The following is a 21,966-nucleotide window of genomic DNA, read 5'->3' on the forward strand; positions in this document are numbered from 1 at the left end:
TCTGTGTAACTTGTGCCCAGGAGACTCTGACCAGTCAAGGTTGGGAAGCACGAGTGTAAGGGAGGAAGAACCGACCATGAGCCCCTGCAGACCCGTTCCTGCTGAGATATTTGTTGGGCCAGGTGTGTGCTGAGGTTGGCAATGTGCTCAATCCTGGAACTGACCTGGGAAGAAGGTGAAGGGAGGCTGCTCCCTCCCCCCTGGGTCAGAAAAACTGGCTGGAAAGCACTGGAAGCTGGGAGAGAGAAGACTGAAAGGTTTGCTGTGCCCCACCCCCCACCCCCATCCATGGCCAAGGTTGAGCAAGCAGGGCTTGGTGGCTGTGTCTTCTTGGCCTTTGTTCTCGTCCTCTGAGGCTTCAAGGGTTGCTGCCCACTAGGTTCAGCAGGGCATTCTTGTAGTCTCCACTGGTGTCTTCCTGAGGACAGGAGGGACATGAGAGTTAGAAGAGGGGTGTTTGTGACGTTGACCTGGCTGGGAATTGCCTCCGTCAAGAGCAATGTTCTTATTATTACTAGGAGTCCTGCTCCCTGTGGGGAGGCCTGGCACATCTCTATGTGGTTCCTATACTGCAGGGCCCATACTATGTCACCCATCTTTCCTCGTTTTCCATTTCAGGCTATTTTTTTATATCTCCTTTTGATTCTCTGACAATGAATCACAGAGACAGTTCTGCTCTTGAGTAAGGAAGGCATTTAGGCGGTTCCCTTACCCCATCAGTTGCTCCAGGGCTCTTCCTCATGTTTCATCCAGGACCCGGGTGTGCCTGACCATTCATCTATACAACATGATCCATAATCTACTCAACACTGCTATTGCAGATCAGGGAACCGAGGTTGACAGCAGGGTACCCACTGCCACACCTGGAGGCAGGGGGTTGGGTGGAAGGAGCCTGGGCTTTGGGCCCACACAGAACCTGGATCACTGCTCCATCACTCACTGACTCCATGGCTGAGGCAAGTCCCTTCATCACTCTGAGACTCATCATTTCGTCTATTAAATGACATTGATGATATGAACCTTGCTGAGATGTGGTGAGGAATAACCAGCGGTAGAAACGTGAGCTTGCTGCACAGTAGCTGGTCACGTAAGGGTCAAGCAGCGTTCGTCTCCCAACAGGATAGACCCCACAGGTCCAATGGCTGAACCCCATTTCTGTGGTCTACCAGGCCCCCTTGGCTACTAGGCAGGTCCTGATAGGACTAGCTAGCCAAGGATCTGCACACAGAGCCAGGGGAACAGGGGAGGGCATATTCAACCCCCTTTATATGTGGTTGAGAAAAATGGGACCAAGAGAGGGTATCGGATTCATCCAAGGCCACCTAGTAAGTGGTAGGGCTGGGGGCTAGTTCCACTCTTCTATGTTCTATAGCAGTTTATGTCTCACGGGAATTATCTATTCTTTAACTGTTTAGTCAAGTTTGCTTGTGAAATCATTTGGGCCTGAAATTTTTAACCACATTTTAAATTTGTTTTTTTTTTTTTTACTACTTACAAAACAACTTCTGTAATATAGCTTTTTTTTAATAAAACTATTCCTTTTGTCTATCTTTTCAAATGGGTATAACATTATATGTGGGGTTTTTATAAATTTTTCTGTTAATTTAATGCTGGTATCACTGTTGGAAATCGTTTTTGCTTCTATGACATGTACAGAGAGTGGTCTATACTAAAAAGAAAATATTTGGCTAGCTTATTCACAATTCCAACTAAATTTTCTTAAGTGACAACTTTAGGCAATCTAAGAGGGTGGGCTTCGTGTATGTCATGATACAGGGCTCTATTATTGATTATGCACTAACTAGCCTGCTAAGTCTCCTTCCATCATGAGGTCCACATTTTAGACGGGTCAAAGCGATGATTTTCACTCAAGAGTGTTTTTGTTCTTCTGAAGTCTGACTGTAGCTCTATCTAGCTGGAATGGTGAGAAGGAATAGAAATCCTCCCAATGCCACAGAACAATGTATGGTTGAAGGAATTCATGACATGTGGGCTGGGAAAGCCATCTCTGTGGATGACACAGCAGTAGCCTGGGCTGGTTTGCAAATAGCACTCCTGACTCTTGACAAGACTGGCTGGAAAGCCTAAAATGAACAAAGAATAATTCCACCCCATCACCCCCACCCGCCCACTGTCCCATTCTGAGACATCTTAAAGCAGAAATGTCTTTTTAATGTATTGTAAGCTATATGTTTCTTGGAAAGTGTAGTTAACAATAGACCTTTTTAGAATAACCAAAGACTTACTTAATAGCCAGTGAAGACTTAGGGATATATTTCTCCTGGTTTGGCTTCTGTTAACGAATTTGTCACGGCCTCAATTTGCATTAATGGCTAGAATAGCTTTTTCTCTCGAAGTTATAGCAGTGTGATAATCACTCTGCATTTTCTCAACTCCAGAACTTTCACTAACTGGAATCTGGTTAGGCCACCCACTGGAGCCCATCTTATTTATCTCCCTAAAATTTTACTGCCAGGACTACTTAAATCTGGATTTGAATGCTATGCTTCAATTCCTACTAAACTATTGACTCTTCAGCTATGGTTCCTTCTGCAAGGATTTGGTGTGTCATTTTCAAAGGGGCAACCGTAACCCAAATGCAAAGCCAACTCTCTGGGCACGAGGTACAGGGGCCTCCCCTACTCCCCTCCAGGCCTTAGCCACATGACCTCCTTGCTGATCCCTGTACATACCACATGGCAATGAATGCAAGAGTGTGACAACCACTGAGAAGGGATGGACACATGTGACTTATGACATTGGTCACAACATCCAGGTCTCCCAGTAATGTCTCTGTTTCAAACTGGTGTTGGAATTGGAAACTCATGGCTTACCATGATCATGCTGCTGAGGGTCTTGCCATACATCTTCTCGAACTGACACATGATAAAATTTAAGTCAATCTCGCTCCTCGAAACAATGTTTCTTATCAGGGTTCCATCACGCGTCCCTGCTCCCTGGATAAGATACAGCAGTCAACAATCACGTCTCTCCTTTCCGGTCCATCTCTGGGATGATGGACAAGTCCGTGCTTTGGGTCCAGGGGACTTTTAGAGGGATGGAGATGCAGGAATGAGCCTCTGCTTCAGTGAGTGAAGCACTAAGAGGGACGCTTTAGTGGCTTAGGGTTTACATTCCCTTAATCTCTTCTCACTAAATGCCCACTTCTCTTCCCCTACTAGAAACCAGATGCCCCAATTGCAGTGCGTGGTTTGCCACATAAGTCTCTAGACACAAAACACTCACTGCTCCAGAAATAAGACTTCTTCCTAGGGCAGCAACGTCATGTAATTCAGCTTAACTGGTCAATTCCCAATCAGGACCTTCCTGCTCACTTTCATCCTTGACTAGTCTCATGTCAGATGGAGCCACGTGGCCAAGGAAATCCCATGCCCTCTCTCATTCCCTGGCCAGAGAGCTTGAGCTTCTTACTTCAGGTGGTATCAGCAACCATAAATCAGAGAATGTGGGCGCTGACTTTTGTCTCAGGGAATTAATTTGACTGTCTATATTCCAGTTTGGTTCCAGATACCAGAAACTCCACCTGACACAAGTGGTGTGGACATCTGTTTGAGTGGCTAGTGCAGCCTTTTGGACAAAGGACCCAGATTGGCACCCATGCAGGAAAGTTGAGCTGCTGCATGTGGCAATCTCCCTCGGAACTGGTCCGTTCAAAGGGTGCCTTGGCTTCCTGGCAATCCTGACCTGTGCTCTCTCAAGGAGGCCGCGTGGTGGGATAAAAAGGACTCTTGGACTGGCTTTGGCTCAAATCAAGGCTCTGCCAGTTACCAGCTGTGGGACCTTGGCCACAAGCCTTCGTTTCACCATCTCTAGGATGGCAGTTATGACACAGGTCTCACAGGATCATTGTGAAACTTCAGGGCAATGAACCCCTGTGAACACACCTGCTCAAATTGGTGGCTCTGAGCTCTTTTGCTTTGTGCCAAAGAAGGGTTGACAGTAAGGGGCACAGAAGACAGAACGGTTACCTTCATGGCGTAGTAAAGTCGCTCCGCAAAGTAGCTGTGGAGGTTCCGGGTGCATTTCACTGGAAAACAGGAAAGCTCTGTTAACAACTGGAGGCTGTAGGTGACATTGTGTACATGTTTATTTGTTTATGTCTTGCCTTGGGTCTTAAGGGTTAGCATTATGCAAGTCTTGGTCTATTTATTTGTGTCCTGCCTAGTTTCAAAATGAGAGGCTTTGTGTCAGGTGGGGTGGGACAGGGAAGGAAGCCTGGGGCACTGGGCACGGGTCCAAAGGCACAGAATAGGCAGGCAAAGGGTGAGGCATTAAATGCACGGGGGCCTGCAGGGCTGGCCCGTCAGAGCACAGCTCTGCCCAGGGCGGCTTCTGGACTCTTACACTGCAGAGACATCTCTGCCAAGAATCCAGCCACTCAGCTCCACAGAGGAGCCCCAGTATGCTGACTGCCGGCCTCTGAGTGCCCACTTCACATGTCATTTTTCGGCAAGGCCCCTGCAGTTTGAATTCCCACAAGAGGGGAGGGGCTCTGCTCTGGTGCACTTGGGCACATAGGGCATCTGGCTACACGCTCGCTTTAATGGGTGCTGCTTCAGAGACTCGGCATCTGGGTGAGGGAGGCTGGCACTTTAACCCAGGGCAGAGGAAAGAGCGCAGGCTCTGAGTGAGGCAGAAGGGTATTCAAACCTCACCTTGCCGGCAGTGCGTGACTTCATTACCTGACCTCCCTGCCTTGTGCTGTCCTCATCTGTGAAGTGAGGGATCTGGGTCTTCCAGGAGAAATGAAATAGGAAGTGCCCAGCACAGGAGGGCACCGCTCACCTTCACTTTTCGCTGCCTTTTTATTTTATTCGGGAGCTTGTTCAGACCGGATGCAGGGGCTGACTTTAGGAGCTGAGATTGGAGCAGGGGCCTGCTTAGATGCCCTGACATAGACTGGATTTTATCACAGCTGTCAAAGCCTGCTGGGGAGTGGCAGATGTCCCAGTCTACCCCGAGACGCAATGGGACACGTTGTGGAGCTACCCTGCTGCTGGGCACGGAATGGGGACAGCCTGGTGTGGAGGTGAGCGCCCCAGCCCCGGGGCCCTGACCTTGGCTCCATCGTGGGAGGGAGGAGAGCAGAAGTCCCTCAGCCCCTGGGCCTCAGATCTCCACTCTGCGATGACTCCTCTCACCGTGACCTCGGCTCTGGACCCCAAGATGTGCTCTTTGGGAAACGTTCTCAATGTTCCCCATCATCAGACCATCAATTACTCAGTTTGGACTCAAACTACACATCATCATTTCTTAAATCAGAAACCTAGGCAGGGAGCAGGCTCCAGGCTAAAGTGACTGTCTTCATGGCTTCATAACCAGAACCAGAATGTGCCTTCTGTGGCTGCTGTGGATGAGCGCAGGGCCAGGGTCCGGCATACCCCTGCAAATGTGCGCACACACACATTCACACACTCACATACACATTCACACACACTCTCATACTCACGCACACATGACACACCCATACAGCATTGGGCACTCTGTGGGCAGCACAGAGAACAATCCCTGGCCGGACACAGCACCTTGAAGACAGTAAGGTCCACCTGAGTAGCTCCAGTGTCCTGGGCGGAAGAGTACATGCTGAGAGTGTGGGCTGGGGAGCGTCCCTTGAAGGTGGACACAGGGATCCAGCCGCTTGCTATTGCCACCCTGGGCGCTGCCCCATCGCTGAGCCTATGGCCTGTGGACACACGCCGGTCTGAGCACGGAGCTGTGTCTCTTACCCACGGTGAGCATGGCCTCCTCCAGCGAGCCGTGGGTCTCACTCTTGATGCTGTCCTCAATGCTCTTGTTGGCGATTTTCTCATATTCCTCAAACACTGTGGAGAGTGGGCTTCTCTTAGGGGACACACAGGTGTCAGCGTAATGCCCCTAGCATATCGGATCAGAGACCGCACACCAACGTGCCACCCCTGACCTCCACTTGGTTGCTGGGGAAAGGGTCCAGGGCTCCCTGGCTCTCTCCCCACCTCCGTGACTCGACAAGGCCGCACACTGGATGTTCAGTGTGAAGGGAGAGGCCCTGTGGCCCCGACATGGCCTCTGTCCCTTCCTGGTACCTCTCATCAGGTGTGTGGCGCTGCGCGTGCACAGGATGGTGATGAATTTCATCTCATCAGTCCCGCGAATCTTCTCGCCTGCTGCATACAGATCCTAGCATTGGGACACCCACAACGAGCCAGTGAAGGAGAGCAAGGAGGTGGACAGAAGCCCAGCGTCCCAGAGCTGCAGCCTAAGGGTCAGGCCCTGCCCGCCACACCAGGCGGGCGTGCTCCTCTGCTTGATTGTCTCTTTGATGGGGAGCTTGCTACCCCTGAGTGGTTAAAATGTCTTCTCAATGCCTGGCTGGAAGCTGCCCCAGGTGCTCCCCTGCCTCCCCAGTGGGGCTTGGCTCTGCCTCTGGGCATCTCCAGGCCCTCTGCTGGCTGCCAGACCTATAGAGAGCTGAATACATGCATCTGGTCCTCAGAGGCCCAGCGACCCCAGGTTTGTGGGCTGTTCCTGCCAGGACAGGGCTTCAGTGGACCCCACCAAAGTCACTCCCCATCCTTTTTCTGAGTCTCCCCAACGCCTCACTTTCTTCCTCAAACACCAGAGGGTAAAGGCCTGTAGAGAGTTGAGCTGGGTCCCAGCCTGGCGTCAAAGAAGACCCCCATGAGCAGAGGGGCTGGGTGAGGCTTCTGGGCATTAGCCCGTGGAGTCTAGCTGGCAGAGGGCGGGACCAGGTGGCCAGCAGCGTGGAAGCTTATGTAGCCTCACCTGTGCATCTTGGAGGGCCAGTCCTGGGTCCACAAAGCCGCTCACATCATCCCTGCTGCCCTAGGAACAGAGGAGGTGGATCTGTAAGGCAGGCTGGCCGACCAGAGCAACTGGGGCAGAGGGGAGAGCCAGGCAGGAGGGCAGGCAGGGTCTGCAGCTTTGTGGCCACGGGGCCTTCAGCAAGCCAGTTATCCTCCCCAAGCCTCGATCCTCTCATCTGTCAAATGGGAGCAGTAAGGGCCGCCTCGCAGGGAGCTGGGGGATTCAGTGAGCTACGGTAAGCCAGGTGCCTGGCATGGGGCCTGGCGTGAGGGACCTGTTCAGTGACGGGCCCTTTCCTCCCCTTCCCAGGGTGCCTCACGCATCTGTGTCAGGAGAGGTGTGAGGGGCTGCAGTGAGAGCCCTCCAACCACACTGAGACGTCCCCAGGGAGCCCAGGCCACGGAGGCTGTACCATGCCCCACCCCAGCAGCTCTGCCGGAGAGCTGCGCCCTGGGGCCCAGCTGTCAGGATCGCCCAGACGGGGGGCTCCCAGGAGCCTGTGCTGTGATACCTGCAGAAGGCACACCAGGATCCTCTCCAGGTAGCCGCTGGTGTCTGCTTGGATGTCTTCCTCCAGGCTGGACCCATAGTCTGCAGGGGAAAGAGGCCAAGATTGACTTCCCCCCTCCCAGGGCCTACCCAGGGCCTGATTTTCTCCTCCCAGCCCCGCTTCCCACACTTCTCCGGATTAAAGCCTTCCAGGAAGGATCAGTCCTTGGCACAGGGAGTAGACACACTGCTCAGGTGTCTGAGTGGCAAACGCTCCATTGCCTGGTGGTCGTTCAGAACTAGGAAGCGACAAAGACTGCCAACCCAACTTGAAGCAGAAAAATGGGCCAGGCCAGAGAGCCCAGCCAGGGGCTGCCAACCGAGCTCCATTTTATCTTGTGGTTCGACAAAGCCAGGACCTTCCGGCAGACCCCCCCCGCCCCCAAACAGACCACGTGGAGGATGGGCTGGCCTCTGCTTGTCTTGCATCCCATAGACTCCACGATAGCTGGCCTGTGGTCCACACCCCCCAGGCCAGGAAGGAGCCAGCCCCACCCACTGCTGACACAGCCTGTGGCCTACAGTGCTGCCATGCCCTCAAGGGCAGACGGTTTAGTGGGTGCATGCCCCTCTCCCCAGCAGCCCGTGGTCTTAGGGGGCTTAGAGATTGAGCCTGAGTCATGTCCAATCTCACAACAGGCACAGGACTTGGCACACAGGAGGTGTTTAGAACCCATGTGTGGAAAAGCCCAGAAAAGTCCCTTTCCAACATGGCCCAGTACTCTTATCTCTTGTCCCCTACGAGGCTGCCAAAGCTTGTGGCCATTCCCAAGCCTTTAACTCAGGCCCTGCACCCTCCCTCTCTGCAGGCCTCTCACCCTCCTCATAGGCCTTCATTATCTCCCGCAGCTGGTTCTTGGTCCGAGAAGCCAGGATTTCAATGACGACGCCCTCTTTTGTTCCTAAGCCCTGTGGATAAAGACCTCTGCCGGTTGGAGAGCTCTGCCTGTGCGCTCCTGCTCTGTCCACACCCTTTTTTGTCAAGACGCAAAAGGAGGAGCCTCAGGAAGAGCAGTCACAGCTCTGCCCTACTCCGATGGGGCCTCTCCTGGAGGATGTTGCTGCGGGGAATAGCAAGTGTTCATCTCCAGTGGTGGACACCGTGGGCCAGTGATGTGATGGGAATGCTGTCTCAGCTCTCCCTCCATAGGTGGGTCATCCAGAACAGGTCACTCCACCTCCGTGAGCCTAAGGGTGCTCATCAGTATGCGGGGATAATAAGCCCCTCACCCTGAAGGTGGATTAGAGATAGCGGATGTAAAGTGGATGCACGTCCACAGTAAGCGTCCTTTCAGTGGGGAAGGTTATTGTTGCTGGGTCCTGACTCCCTCCTAGTCATCTGCAAGTGCAGAAGGGGTGGTGGAAAGTGACAGGAAATTGAGGGAACGGGCACAAGCCTGCAGAGGTTAGTGTCTAATGCCTGCATGCCCGGGGAGTGATGTCCTGAGAGGTATTCATTTTGGCTTCATCACGGCCACGTGACGGCAGAAGCCAGTTAGTGCTGCATTTGGTGGCAGTCTGAGCAGCAGCCTGCAAGCTCGCTGGGTTCAGCCAAGGTCCAGGTGCCATCCCAAGGGTGGCTCAAGGGGAGCTCGGAGCTCCCAGGGCCGGCTCTCCTGAAGGAGTCCAGGCACTGCTCCTCACCCAGTCCTTGTTGGCATTTGGGCTCCTTTTCCATCCCACCTGCTTAGTTACCTTCATGGCGTCGTATAGCTCCTTGGCTTCGTATCTGTACGGTGGATACATGAGGGCTATGATGAGCCTCTCAAACTTGCCACTCAGCTCCGACTTCAAGGTCTCGGTGAGATCCTAATGTGGGAACAAGGAAGGATGATGATCTGTACACTGTGCCCACCTGTGTGCAGGCAGCAGGATGGCGGTCGGGCCCAGGGGCTCTGGCTGGATTCCCACGTGGGCTCTGCCCCGTGCTGGTGCTGGCTGGGGATTTCTTGATCCAGCAACTTAGCTTCTTTAAGCATTACTACCCTTGCCTGTGAGATGGAGATAATGGTACTCCTGCTTTATACCATTGCTTAGGGGATTGGTGGAGGGACGTGTGCGGCTCAACTCAGCTCTCAGCACAGTGCTGGGCACATCATAAGCCCGAAATACAAGTTCGTCATTAGTCACCATCAAATCTCCGTCACTAGGCCCACAAGCACTAAATAAATGTGTGAACCAATTAAGGAATCTATCCCACGTCTGTATCCTTCTAAGGGCACTTGTCTCTACAAGAAGCCACACACCCAGCTGATCTATCAGTACCACGCAGCAAAGGGCCAAGGGCCTTGTCAGACCTGGATTTAAATCCCAACCTCGTTGTTCACAGGCTCTGGGATCTTCGGCGACTTACTCAACCTCTCAGAACATCTGTTTCCTCTAATGTTGCACTCAGAGAATAATGCACAGGTGTGAAGATTAAGAGAGAGAAACTACTTAAGAAAAAAAGCACATTGATTTCTCCGATGGAATGTTTGGGCTTCATCACTCATCTTGCTGCGTTAACTCTCTGAACTAACGATATGGGCTGACAGAGGCTTCCAGCAGCCAAGGCCACGTGTGTGTTCATTCCTGTGTTACCTAGCACCCCAGTGCCCGGCTCTGTCCTGGAGGTGGTGGAGGGTGGGAGGAGAGACAAAGGGTCCAGGCTGCGTGCCCCCTGCCCTTTGAGTTCCCGTGCGGCAGCGGGGAGGAGGCACAGGCACAGCAGCTCCAACAGGAGGAGAGAGTCCCAAGCCACAGGACAGAGTGGAGCTGGCCTGTGTCTCTGGCACGTGGCAAAGAGAAGGGCCTTCCAGGCTCAGGGAACAGGCCAAGCTATGAGCAAAGCATCACAGCAGGGAAAGAGAGCTCAGGGATGGGCGGATGGGGCCACAGAGCAAATGTGAAGGAGCACAGTGGGAGAGACAGTGGGAAAGGAAGGTGAGGCAGATGCAGGAGGTAGGACACCAAGCCAGGAGCGTGGGGAGCCATAAGTAAGTTTTCCAGATAAAACATGGGCTGGCTAGTTAAATTTGAATTTCAGATAAACAATGAATCCTTTTTTAGTCTAAGGATGTCCCCTGTGCCCGTGTTTCCAGTCGGCTGGCCTCTAGAAAAGGGCCTCGTCCAGAATGGAACTGCCTTCCAAGCTGTCTCTGGCAGCAGCAGTCCCTGCCCCCAGCGCACCTGCCCCGCCCCCAGTCCCCCTTACCTGGCCGAACTGAGCCTTGAAGGACTTGGCTATCTGTTGCCGCTGCGCGTTGCTTCTCCTCGTGAGCACATCGATGATGGCCTGCTCGTTGGTCCCTGCAGTGGTGCACAGCGTGAGCACCCCACTGCCCCCAGGGGGGCTGATGAAGGCTTGGGGGGAGGGAAGGCAGCTGCTTGGTGGCCAAGCAGTGGGGATACATCACCTGGATAGCTCCCAAACCTGGTGATTTTCATGGTGTAGACAAGATGCCTAGATAGAAAATCTGTCTGTCCATTTCCCACCTCCCAACCACACAATGCTGGGGTGTGGCCCAGGCCCAGCCTCACAGTGATAGAATCTGAGGACCCTCTGGTCATCTGGTCTGCTCTGGATATCACCTGGGGTCTTTTGAGCTCAGAAAGTGAGACCTCCTGCCTTGACTGCCCTTGTGCTGGTGGCAGTGAGGCAAGGTCAGGACTGAGGGTCCAGGAGACTGGATCTGAGTCCCAGCCCAGCACTGGATGGGCCAGCTGCCGCACCTCCCCGAGCCTCCGTTTTCTCCTTTGGGAAGTGGAGATAATAGTCAAGATTTCACAGGAAATAGAGGACATGAACACGCTTTCTAGGCTCGTCTAGGAATGGCAGTTCTTGTTAATGCCCCACTTCTCCAGTCAGAGCCAGCTAGGGGGTAAATCCTGCCTGGGGACAGCACGAGGGCTGTCTGGGCTGAGGGAGGGCTTCAGGCTGGCCCTTTCCTGCTCACAGGCACGAGGATACTGGAGACAGGATGGAGCCCGCCCTGTGGCCAGCTGAAGCGGAGCAGGTGAAAAGCTGCAGAACCTGTGCGATGCCCCCTGGGCCCAGTTCAGCCCCACAAAACTCCCAACATCCTCCCACCCACAATCCCAGTGACGCAAGGTCCAGAGTTCTTGGGGACATTTACCAGTGAGAGTGAGAAGGCTCAGCCCCAGCGGGGTGAAGTGGCGTGCACAAGGACACACAGGAACACACACAGATGGCTGCCCCCTCTCCACCCCCAGAGCTCAGGGAGGCACAACTGCCCTCCCCCGTCTCCAGTCGGGAGTGTGTAGACCACGGCTGGGAGTCAGTCTCAGAGGATTATGGAGAGACGCCCCGAACTCCCAGGCTGGCCCCTGGCATCCCCTCTCCACTGCTGTGAGCAGAGGGGACTTGAGCAGAGTGCGCAGAGCCCCAGAGAGTCACAGCGCTCGGGGTCAAGGCCGTGGACGCCCACTCACCGAGCCCCTTCATGGCTTTGTAGAGGGTCTCCGCGTCAGGGTCTGGGTTGAAGTGGGGGCTGCCCTTTACCGCAACACCCTCCTGTTCAATCTGCAAGAGAACCCCGGCCTGCTCAAAGTGGGAAGGCAGGGAGGGCAGTGCAGGCTCCCGGCCCACCTCGCAGCCCACCCCACAGGTGAGCACCAGCTCGGCCCCTGTAGGCTGGGGCTGCGCCTCCAGTTCCTCCTGGCCCTGCCTGGCTTGGCTCTTCCTGCCTGTCCACCTCAGGTGAAGGGTGGCCTGAGGGGTCCTTCCTGGTCCACGGCTGCAGCTTCTGGACGTGGTAGTTTGCGGCAGATGTGTGCTGAGGACGGGTGCCTTTGTCCACTTTGCACCAAGTTGCCATGTGGCCTCCTCACCTCAGGGCTGCAGAGGCCCCAGGTGCCTCTTAGTTGCCTTGGCCAAGGGGAGGCTCATCCTGTCAGCTTGGCCCTCAGGCTGGAAGGAGGGGCCTCCTGAGGAGGAGGCAGGCAGGGCCGACTGGTCAGCACCACCCGGCCTCCCTGAGAGACGGAATCCCAGCTCTCAGTGCCAGTTCCAGCCTTGGGGAGTCGGGGGCTGCAGGCTCATACAGTGCCAGCAAAGCCCTTGCAGGTGGCCACTGTGGCCATTCCCGGAGCCGCCACACTTGCTGTGGGGGCAGCAAGAAGAGGCTGCAGAGCCCAGACTCTTGCCTTTGGCTTTGGGAGGAGGGAGAACCAGGAGAAAGTCCTGGGACTGGGGGGCATCTTTCAGAGTCCAGCAATGGTTTTATTGAGGTGACAGGGCACAACGATTACCATATGCGTCTTCCCAGCCACCTGGTTGTCATCAAAAGGGTCCTGCCTGGACCTGCAGGTTTCCCTCCCTCATTCTTGCCGGGCTGGTTTTTGGATCATTTGTGATGAGATTCCTGAGGCTGGGGAGGTTTCCCTGGGTTGATGGGAGCTTGGGAGGAGAAGTGGTGGGGCACTGCAGAGTGCAGGGGCTACCAGAGAACATGAATGGTACTGCGTCCTGTGGAGGTGGCTATCTTGGGATTGGGCAGACCTGAGTAGGGGACCTACTTGAATGAGGAAGGTGGGGGCACCCTGAGAGACTGTGGTGTGCCCAGCTTGCCTGTGGGGGGGTTGCCGGTTCCCCTCTGGGCTCTGTGGGATTGCCAGGTCTCCTCCGCAGAACAGCCTCTTGGTTAACAGGTTCATGCCAGCCAGAGCCACAGCCTGCGGGGAGAAGACTCTGCCCTGGGGCATGGGCTCTGGATCAGGCTGGGCCCTTCACAGCCAGTGCCATCTGAGGGCAGGCAGCAGGCCCAGCCACCCCCAGCTCCCTTCAGTACCGTCGACAGGCAGCAGGAAGGACAACCCCACCCACAGCTACAGGGCAATGAGCTGAACACGAAAGCGTGCAGACAAGACTGGAAGCCAGGCATGGGCTGCCCACTTACAGGAAGCAGAGAGCCAGGGCACCCACCTGAGCGTCCTGACAGCTTAGGGCATTTGCGCGTCCACAAGCTCATAGGGAACAGAGGGTTAGGTTTAGAAAAACTGCATGATGCTTCGGAAATTGTGATATCAACCAGATAACAAAAATCCCTGGGCCCTTGATTTCCAAATCTCTAATCCAGGGCTTGTCTCAGGGCACTTAGACTTGTGCCTGCAGAGTTTCTGAGATATAAACGAATGATCTCTCTTAAGTATGTGTTTTTGGGAGAGGAACTGTAGAGGAGCGGAGGGAGATTTGAGATCGGCATTGAATTTGAGAGAGACTCAGAGATCCTTCAAATGGAAGGGAGTTTAGTCCCATTGAATTTGGTCTCCCACTCACCTGTTCCCTCCTTCTATCCACCCCTCATCCACTCATCTACTCTTTCCCCTACCCACCCACCAACTCACCCATTCATTCATCTATTCAACCATTCTCCATCCATCCTTCCATCCATCCTTCCTCCCTCCCTCCTCCCTCCCTCCCTCCCTCCCTCCTCCCTCCCTCCCTCCCTCCCTCCCATCCTTCCTTCCTTCCATCTACCCATCCTTCCATGCAAGCCCTGGGTTAGATCCTGAAAATACAGAGCAGATTCCCATCCATAGTATGTCTATAGGGATATTTCTTTTCAGTAAGAGGTAAGAAGTCCTTCCATATCCTTTGCTTGAATTTCAAATGTCTGATGACAGATTATCCTATCTCATTTCTTAGCATCATGTTTCACAGCAGAAATTGTTAGAAATAATTCCTTGTGGAAATTCCATCCCAAGAGCCTGTGCAGTCCAGATGTTGCCCAACTGTGTGCTTGCATACACTGTATCCCTTGTTTGTGGAGTCATGAGCTGCTGTTACGACCGTTAGTGATTTGAGCACCTCCTATGTGCTGGGCCCTGTGTGTTAGATGCTTTAAATGCAGTGCTCATTTCCTTGACCTCCCCGACATTTGCACCAGGTTAAATATGAATGTCCCATTTTACCAGCAAGGGTGCTTATCAAGGTTACACAACTATTAACTGTTGGTGTCAGGACTTAACCCACAGCCTGACTCAGAAGCTGAGCTCTTTTTCACCTCTCCTACTCTATTGGTGACTCAACCTTTTCCAGACTGAGTTTTCCTGGAACTCTTCACTGAAGGAAGCCTCGCCCACAGGAATGCAGGTCATCTGGGAGCGTGGGGGCATCTCAGCTCTCGCTGCTGAGCTCTGGGAGCCACCCAGGAGGGGCTTTCTCCTGCCCTCACGCTGGCACTCAGAGGGCCGTGCAGCGCTGACTGGATGGAGGGGCCCATTCAGCAGGTCCGAGGTTGGCTTGGGTGGCAGTATTTGTAAGCAGCTACGTGGGGGGTTATGATTTTGCTGCATTGAGAAGCCTCAGCCTCACTTCCCACTCCACGGTTTTAGGGGGGGAAAAAAGGACAATTTTCTGGGGATCAGGCCCCTGTGTATCAACCTGGAGTGGTGGAGCTCAGATCTTTTTATCTGAGACCTTCCAGCTGTTGGAGGAAGGGTCTGCCTAGGTTCCCACTGGGTCTTGCCCAGAGCAGACTAGTCCAGACAGGAACATTTTCACTGAAAAGGTGACTCAGCCCAGCCTGTGACTCTACACCTACAATGCATTCTGTGATAGTCACAGGGGAGTGGCGACGCCTTTGCTGTCCCCCATCATGGGGCTGCCCAAGAACTTGGGAGACAGGCTTTGTCTCTACAAGAGAGGCCCAGACACTCTACCCTGCAGATGAGCCCCCCAGCTGATCTTTCATCCCCCTCCAGTCCTCGTCCTGGTCCAGGTAGTGCCCAGAGGACATTTGGTCCTCACCAGCAGCTCAGCCAGTTGCAGGTGGGGTCTACGTGCGATCTTGCTCCCCCAAGCCACTCTCCCAAGGTTGTGGGCACATGAGGCCCACAGAGTTTGGGCTCTGGAGTGAAGCTGCTCAGATTCTAACTAGACTCTAACACTTACTAGTGTGGCAACCTTGAGCAGCTGCTTAGCCTCCTGGTGCCTCAGTTTCCTCGTCTGTGTATAAGGATATTGGCATCTACATTATAGAGGTGTTGAGAGTCTCAAGTGAAATATTCAATGTGAGGTGCTTAGAGGAATGTCTGGCCCACGGTAGATGCCCAGTGAATGTCATTGTTATCCTGCCAAGTTGACCAGGTCCCTACAAAGAGGTTTCTGTCTGCCTGGCTGGGTGGGGCCCAAGGATGGGCCTTTGCCCCTGCCGCACTGGGAGCAAGGCCCAGAATCAGGCCGCCGTGGGCAGCAGCTGACTTTGGAAAGTGCCCATCCCTGGGTTCTTCCCGCCACGTCCGCCTCCTCTAAGGCTTGTTCCCACCAGCCAGGACGAAACTGGAGGCCCCCGTGGCCCCTTGACTGTCCTGGCTATTTCACTCGGGGACAGAGGGCTGCCCCACCTTGCCCCCCGCTTCCTCTCTGTCCCACCTGTTCAGGCCCAGCATGTCTGGATCTGAGGGCCCCTGGGTTGTGACATTTGTGACAAAGAGATTTCCTGAGGCAAGATTGTCTGGGTCATCCACTAAGGCTCACAGAGAGGCTGGGGGCGGGGACGGAGGGAGACTCAAGTTCACACCAGACCTCTGTCTGCTAGCTGTGGGACCAAGCAAGTCACTTGGTGTCTCTGCGCCTCCGATTCCTCATCTGTGAAATGGAAAGAGCAGCCCTGACGCCCCAGGGCTGCCTGGGGACGAAACGAGGGAAGATGTGCAGAGCACACAGCATCGTGTCTGCCCAGGAGATGACATTCGCTCATCGTTGTCATCCCCCTTTTGTGTTTTCAAGTCCATAACAGGAAATGGCCTCGGACTCAAACCCAGATGAAACACTCCTGAGAATCTGTTAATTCAGCTGGGACGTGGGAGACTTGGGGACAGGCTGTGCTACCCTCCCCACCTCAGCCCTCAGTCACTCTATACAGCGTGAGTTTCAGCTTCGCAAGGCCCTTGCAGGTCGGGTCCTCTTGTTCTCTCTCCTCCCTCCTCATCCTGACGAATAAACACCTTTGATCCCTGGAGGCCTGCCATTCCTCCCATGTCCCGAGGAGTGGGCATTGATGAGTCCTCCAACATCAACCTATACCTCATTTGTTGCTCTCCAGCTCGAGCCCCTTCAATGGCTCCCCATGGCTCTTCAGGTAAAGCCTGAGCTCCTTAGCCCGCCATGCAAGGCTCTTTAGAACCTGGGCCTGCCTGCTTCTCCAGGTACATCTCCCCCCACCCTCTGCCTTCCCACCCAGGGCCCTCAAGCCATGATGAGCTTACTTCTCTCCAAAGCCAATCTTCCCACCCTTCTGGGCCTTTGCACATACTGTTCCCTCTGCAAGGAATTATCTGCGTGATTCTTCCCAAACACACGCATGTGCGTACACCACACAAGCACACACACACCTCATACACGCACATATGGCTCAATCATGATTCCCTCTAGCTTTGAGCAATCTGACTCCTCCGCACAGGGGCTCTTTCTCTGGGCTCCTCCAGCCCCTCAGGTCCACTGCCCCACCCCGCGCCCCCCTGTGCATTTCAAGGTTTTCTTTATCCAACCTGCTCCCTTCCCTGCAGGCCATGAGCGCCTCCAGGGCTGGGGCAGTTTCTTCTTGTCTTCCTCCCTGGTGGCAAGGCAGCGGCGAGTGTTGACTGAACTGATCTCTCTCTCTTTCCCCCTCCCTCTCCCTCTCCCTCTCCCAACACCGTGCAGGAACCCTCTGCCTCCGCCTCTGCTTGCTCTGCACTTACCCAGGCTTTCCACCAGGCCATCTTGTTCACCTCAAGGCCGCCTGTCCTCAGGGAGATGAAGACACACCGTCAGCCCTCCCTCCTGTCTGAGACTCCTCACGCCTGTCCCGCTGCATGCAGGAAAGCAGGCCGTTGGGTTGGGTGTGGTGGCGGAAGCAGGGCCCAGGCCCCAGGCAGCGCCACCCCTGCCCCCGCCCCTCCTCCTGGGCACTGCCTGGCCGTGGGTCCCTCCTGTGGCTCCCAGGCCCCGCCCAAGCACTGCCTAGGCCTGCTCTGGGGAATTATGCCGCTCACCGCCACATGTTTGGACTGTAGCTGTTACCAGACTGGAAATTCTGATTCCCACTTAGTAAACACGGCTGTAGTTTTGAACAGTCTTCGCAAGACTTGGTCTGTATGAAAAAGGAGTGATACTACACATCCCTTTCATTTATGCACAGCACCCACACTGTTAACAATGCAATGGGGAGATCGGCAAAGGACGGGAAAGTAACAGCAGCCTCTGCTTCTAGGAGTGTCTCTGGGTCTCTTGAATCCCTCCGTGCCTCTGTCTCCTTTAACCTTTGCCACAACCCTAAGAAGCTGGTGTGAGTTCCGCGTACTCTGGTAAGAAACGGAGGCTCAGTGATGGATCATTTGTCCAGATCACACTTCCCGTGAGAAGCAGAGTCGCAACCCCCAGGCCTCTCTGACTTGCCAGCTCCTGCTCTGCGCTGGGCCCTGCAGGGCCGCTGGCTGCCAAAGGAAAGAGCAATCTCCCAGGAATAGGTTAATTTTTTCCTCTCTGGATTTTGCCCTCCCTGAGGTCCCTGCCTAGAGTGTTCTGCAGCACCGCTCTCCCTGCCACTGCCCTGCAGTGTAAACACCGTGCCTCAGGGACTCCCAGGCACCCCTCCATCCTGAGGGAGGCTCCCACGGGGCTTCCAGAACCCCGACGGCTCCTGGAGCCCCGAAAGAAAAACAGCCCCATGGTGATGTGATTCTTTCACACCCAGTGAAGCCTTTCAGTGTAACAGATAAGATTTGTCTCCTGATGCAAAACCCTCCAGTTTCCTAACCCTGGGTCCAGAGCTCTTTGCTCCCCAGTGTCCTCAGTCTGTTCCTTCTGGAAGTGTGGGCTGGCGTGGGTGGGGACGGAGCTGGGACAGCATGCAGAGGGAGGGGAGGCAGCCGTGCCCTGGAAGCAACCACTGCCCAGAGCTGCATGAGAACTGGAGGTCACACAGGGCTGTGAGATGCCACCAAAAGAGGAAGGTTACTGCCCACCTCTGGTCACGTGGACTGAGAAAGGGCTGCTCTGGGCCTTTGGGTACCTGGACTTCCCACCCTCCTTGGGAGCCCTTTGGGCCAGAACCCAGGTGCCCTTGCTGGCGAGGCTTTCTCAGGACCTCAGCCGCTCGCTGCGTCCACCTGTGTGCAAGTTGAGGCGTGCCCGTGCCAGGCTACGAGTGTGAGTATCTGGGGAGCAGGTACCCTTCAGGGGGGTCTGGCCAAAGTCTGTTAATGAGGATGACCCTAGATAGATCACCATGGTGTGGTGGGCCCCGGGCAGAGCCCAGAGAGAGATGCTGGACCCTGAGTCCGAGGCAGGCTGCAGAGCTTGGCACAGAGAGACTGCCAGACACAATCCTGCCCTCTGGGGTCTACAGGGCACAGTGACCCAGTGAGGTCACAGGAGAGGACCAGTCCCTCCATGGCCTGCTCCCCCTCAGGGCTCGTGCTCTCTTCTCAGGCTCCATTCTGCCCAGCTCCTGCAGCCAGGACGTCCCTTCTTTTCCAAGCTCAGTCCTTGCTCCGCTTCCGGGATACCCAGCACCCTGCATTCTTTTCCGTCTCTTTTCTACCATCTAACTGTCCCCAGGACTCCTTCCTGGGCCTTCTGTTCTTCCCCCTCCACATCAGGGTTCTGAACCTTGGCTGACCTGTGGGATCACCAGGGCACCTCCTACCTCAGAGACAAGAGCCCCGAGGCCCCGGCTGCGCCTACGGGGGCTCCTTGGCTCACCAGCCCCATCCTGGGATTGTCCATTGGACCCCACATCCACTCTGGAACCTGTCACCCCCCCCCCACTTGTGTCTACATCCTGCCCTTGAGCCTATTGCGCCTCCTGAATGGCCTTTCCTCACTCCTGGGTGGGCGTGGGCAGCTCGCCAGCCCTGGCCATGGCATTCACCCCATCCAGAATTCTCTTCTTCCCCTGGACTACCACTTCAGGCAGGAAGAGGACGCCCGAAGCCATGGTGCTCTCCAAGCCTTGCTGAGTAAGCCCGGGCCTGGGTTTCAGACAGAACTGGGTCCAGCTAGCTGCACCCTGGGGTAGCTGTCTGAGCACTCTGTGGGGGTCTTCATGAGTGAAATCATTGTAGCCTGCCCTTCCTACTGCTCAGGCAGTCACTGTGAGAACCACATGCAACAACGAGGCTGGTGGAAGCTGGCACATGCCTGGGGGTGCTCAGGACATAGCCAGCCCAAGCCAGAGTTCTTGTGAGGAATGTTACAATCTTCCCGTGGGATCCCAGGATCCCCAGCCACACATTTCCCTCGTGGCACAAAGAGTGATAGACATTGCCATGTTCCCAATACTCAGCTGAGTGTGGAAGATGCTGGGCCTACAGCCCTGGCCCAGGGGGAGCACAGACTGTCCACAAAGTCCGGCAAGCTGCAGGTGAGCGGCGGAGAGAAAGGTAGAGGATGCTGTTTGGAGCGTACAGCAGCGGATGGAACCTAGTCTGGGCCTCGGGAGTTGGGAGGCTGCTCTGAGGGAGGGACATTTCACTGGGCCCTGATGAATCATCACAGTTAGCCCAGGGATGGGGCTAGGGGTGGGGGTGGCAGAAAAGCAAAACGGAGGTCAATGATGCCCATGGTGTGGTGTTTATGGACAGACAGGGTGTGTGTGCATGCAGACACCGTAGGCGCCCAGCTTACTACCGATCAGGGCAGAAGGATGTGATCCTTCTGATACAGCAGGGTGTAGCCTGCTCAGGTTGAGAATAGCTGCAGAGTCACCAGGGAAAGCAATAGGTGAGGCTGGGAATCCAGGGGAGGCTGCAGGCACCAAAAGCGTTTCCGAGTTGAGGCTAAGCACAGTGAGGCAGAATTGACAGGCACGAAGGAGAATGGCGGGATCGGGCCCAGATTTCTGGAAGCCCAAAGCTGTGTGGAGCCAGATGGGAGAGTGAGGAGGAGGGTGGAAGGGGTTGCTGTGGGCTGAGGGTAGCAGCTTGCTGACAGGGGAAAGGTGGAGATGGGGGACTGGATGACAGGATGTGGGTGTGAGGGACAGAGAGGGATTTGGGGTCACTTCCAGTTTCTGCTTAGCAACAGCATATATGGGGGCATGTTCTCCAGAGACAGGGCAAGATGAGGCCACTTCCAGACATGCTGTCTGACAGCTGTGGGGACGCTGTCAGCATGCTGCCCAATTCCCATGCCCTCCATCTGCAGTTTCTGCACTTTGTTTCTAATGGCTGGCCCTGTGACGATTCTTCAGAGGACTGCTGTTGAGGTACGGGAGCCCAGGCAGTGCCCGGAGTCTCTATCGACAGACTGCCCGACTCAAAGACTGCAGGGCGCTGACACGGAAAGGCCTAGCTCTCCCACCTCGGGGGAAACAGACCTGGGGGCCTCACTCGAGGGCTCCCTGGGTCATGCTGAGGTGCGGGAGCCTCCCTCTCCTGTCCTCCTTCCCTCACTCCCTCCCTGGCCTCCTGGCTGCACTTCTTGAGGAAACCACCGGACACATATCCTGGTCTCAGGCTCTGCTTCTGGCCAAACAGACCTAAGACAACATCTAAGTGGAGCTGTCAGATAGGCAGTTACAGAGAAGCTTCCGGGACTGAGGGGGAGAACTGGTGTGGAGCGGGGCATTGGGGGCATCATCATACGGGTGGTAATTAAGCCACAGACATGGATGATAACTGCACAGGGAGATGAGAAGGGGATCAAGATGGAGAGTGAAGATACACCCACAGAACAGGGTGAACACATTGTGCTGGGAATGGCAAGGAGGAGAGACGGTTTCAGGAGACGGCGGTGATTCTGCTACCACAGCTGCCGAGCAGACCACAGGTGAAGGGCTCCAGTCAGCTGATCGGATTTATTGACAGGTGGTCACTCCGGGGAGGGCAATGCCAGGGGTGTGGCAGGGAGGGTACTGGACAGCAGTGGGGTGCCATGGGAGCAGTGGGCTCAGTATGAAGGCACCTTGGGAGGTAGGGGAGAGAGTGGCCTGTATCTGGAAGGGATGTGGGCCAAGGAAGGCATTTTTAAGGGAGGAGGAGATTGGATGTGTTTAAATGATCTCGGAGGGGTAGAGAAGGAGAGTTTGAAGACATAGGAGAGAGAGGAACACAACAGTGACACCAGGTCCACAAGAAGGGAGTGGGGAACGGGAGCCAGGGCACCACTGGAGACTTTGACCTTAGGAAGGAAAGCAAAAACTGAAACCCAAACCTCTCTGTCATGATATTTAAAGGAAAGGGGTAGAGAAATGAGGGTGCGTCAGACAAGAGAGGGAACTCCTTCTATGTGCCCCACGGTTGTTTTTGTCTATTTAACAGGACGCGATATCCTATGCCAAGTGTGGGGTGAATTAGTGAGGTCAGAGATTGGCGGAGGACTGAAACAGTCCTTACGGTATAAAATTAACCTATGGCAGATGTCAAACTTGAATATTAATCATAGACTTTGAGTCACCCGGTGCACCAGGCCTGAGTGAAAACCCCCTTGGTCCGTGAATATGGGACTTGGTTTAACCAACTGTGTACAGGCCCAGGAACTCATCCTGTCCCATACAGAGGGCTAGTTCTCCATCCTCCATCAGCCGCACCAGCCCTTCCAGAACCCTCTAGAGAATCTGCTGACTTGTCCTCAGCAGACCACTCAGTGGTTTCTCTAGTTGTGTC

At 54.8% G+C, this 21,966-nt stretch overlaps 1 protein-coding gene across 1 annotated transcript; it reads right to left on the reverse strand.

The window, feature by feature from the left end:
• Positions 1-280: 280 nt before the first annotated feature.
• Positions 281-17,178, reverse strand: LOC131406939 (annexin A8). The gene is made up of 12 exons (XM_058542838.1): positions 17,059-17,178; positions 11,806-11,896; positions 10,568-10,662; positions 9,070-9,183; positions 8,193-8,283; positions 7,337-7,416; positions 6,784-6,843; positions 6,084-6,177; positions 5,748-5,843; positions 3,990-4,048; positions 2,835-2,957; positions 281-418 (listed from the first exon to the last, which is right to left on the reverse strand). Exons 1-12 carry the CDS (start codon positions 17,077-17,079, stop codon positions 359-361), a joined length of 984 nt encoding a protein of 327 aa, XP_058398821.1. The 5' UTR covers positions 17,080-17,178; the 3' UTR covers positions 281-358.
• Between the last annotated feature and the right edge of the window lie 4,788 nt (positions 17,179-21,966).

Source organism: Diceros bicornis, chromosome 6 (assembly GCF_020826845.1).
Source record: "Diceros bicornis minor isolate mBicDic1 chromosome 6, mDicBic1.mat.cur, whole genome shotgun sequence".
NCBI classification, from domain to species: Eukaryota; Metazoa; Chordata; class Mammalia; order Perissodactyla; family Rhinocerotidae; genus Diceros; species Diceros bicornis.

Coding starts and splice junctions, on each gene's coding strand:
- LOC131406939 (XM_058542838.1), bottom strand. CDS start 17,079: ATGGCCTGGTGGAAAGCCTGG. Junction 6,178..6,783: donor TGGCCCTCCAAGATGCACAG/GTGAGGCTACAT, acceptor TCCCAATGCTAG/GATCTGTATGCAGCAGGCGA. Junction 2,958..3,989: donor GACTTTACTACGCCATGAAG/GTAACCGTTCTG, acceptor TATCTTATCCAG/GGAGCAGGGACGCGTGATGG.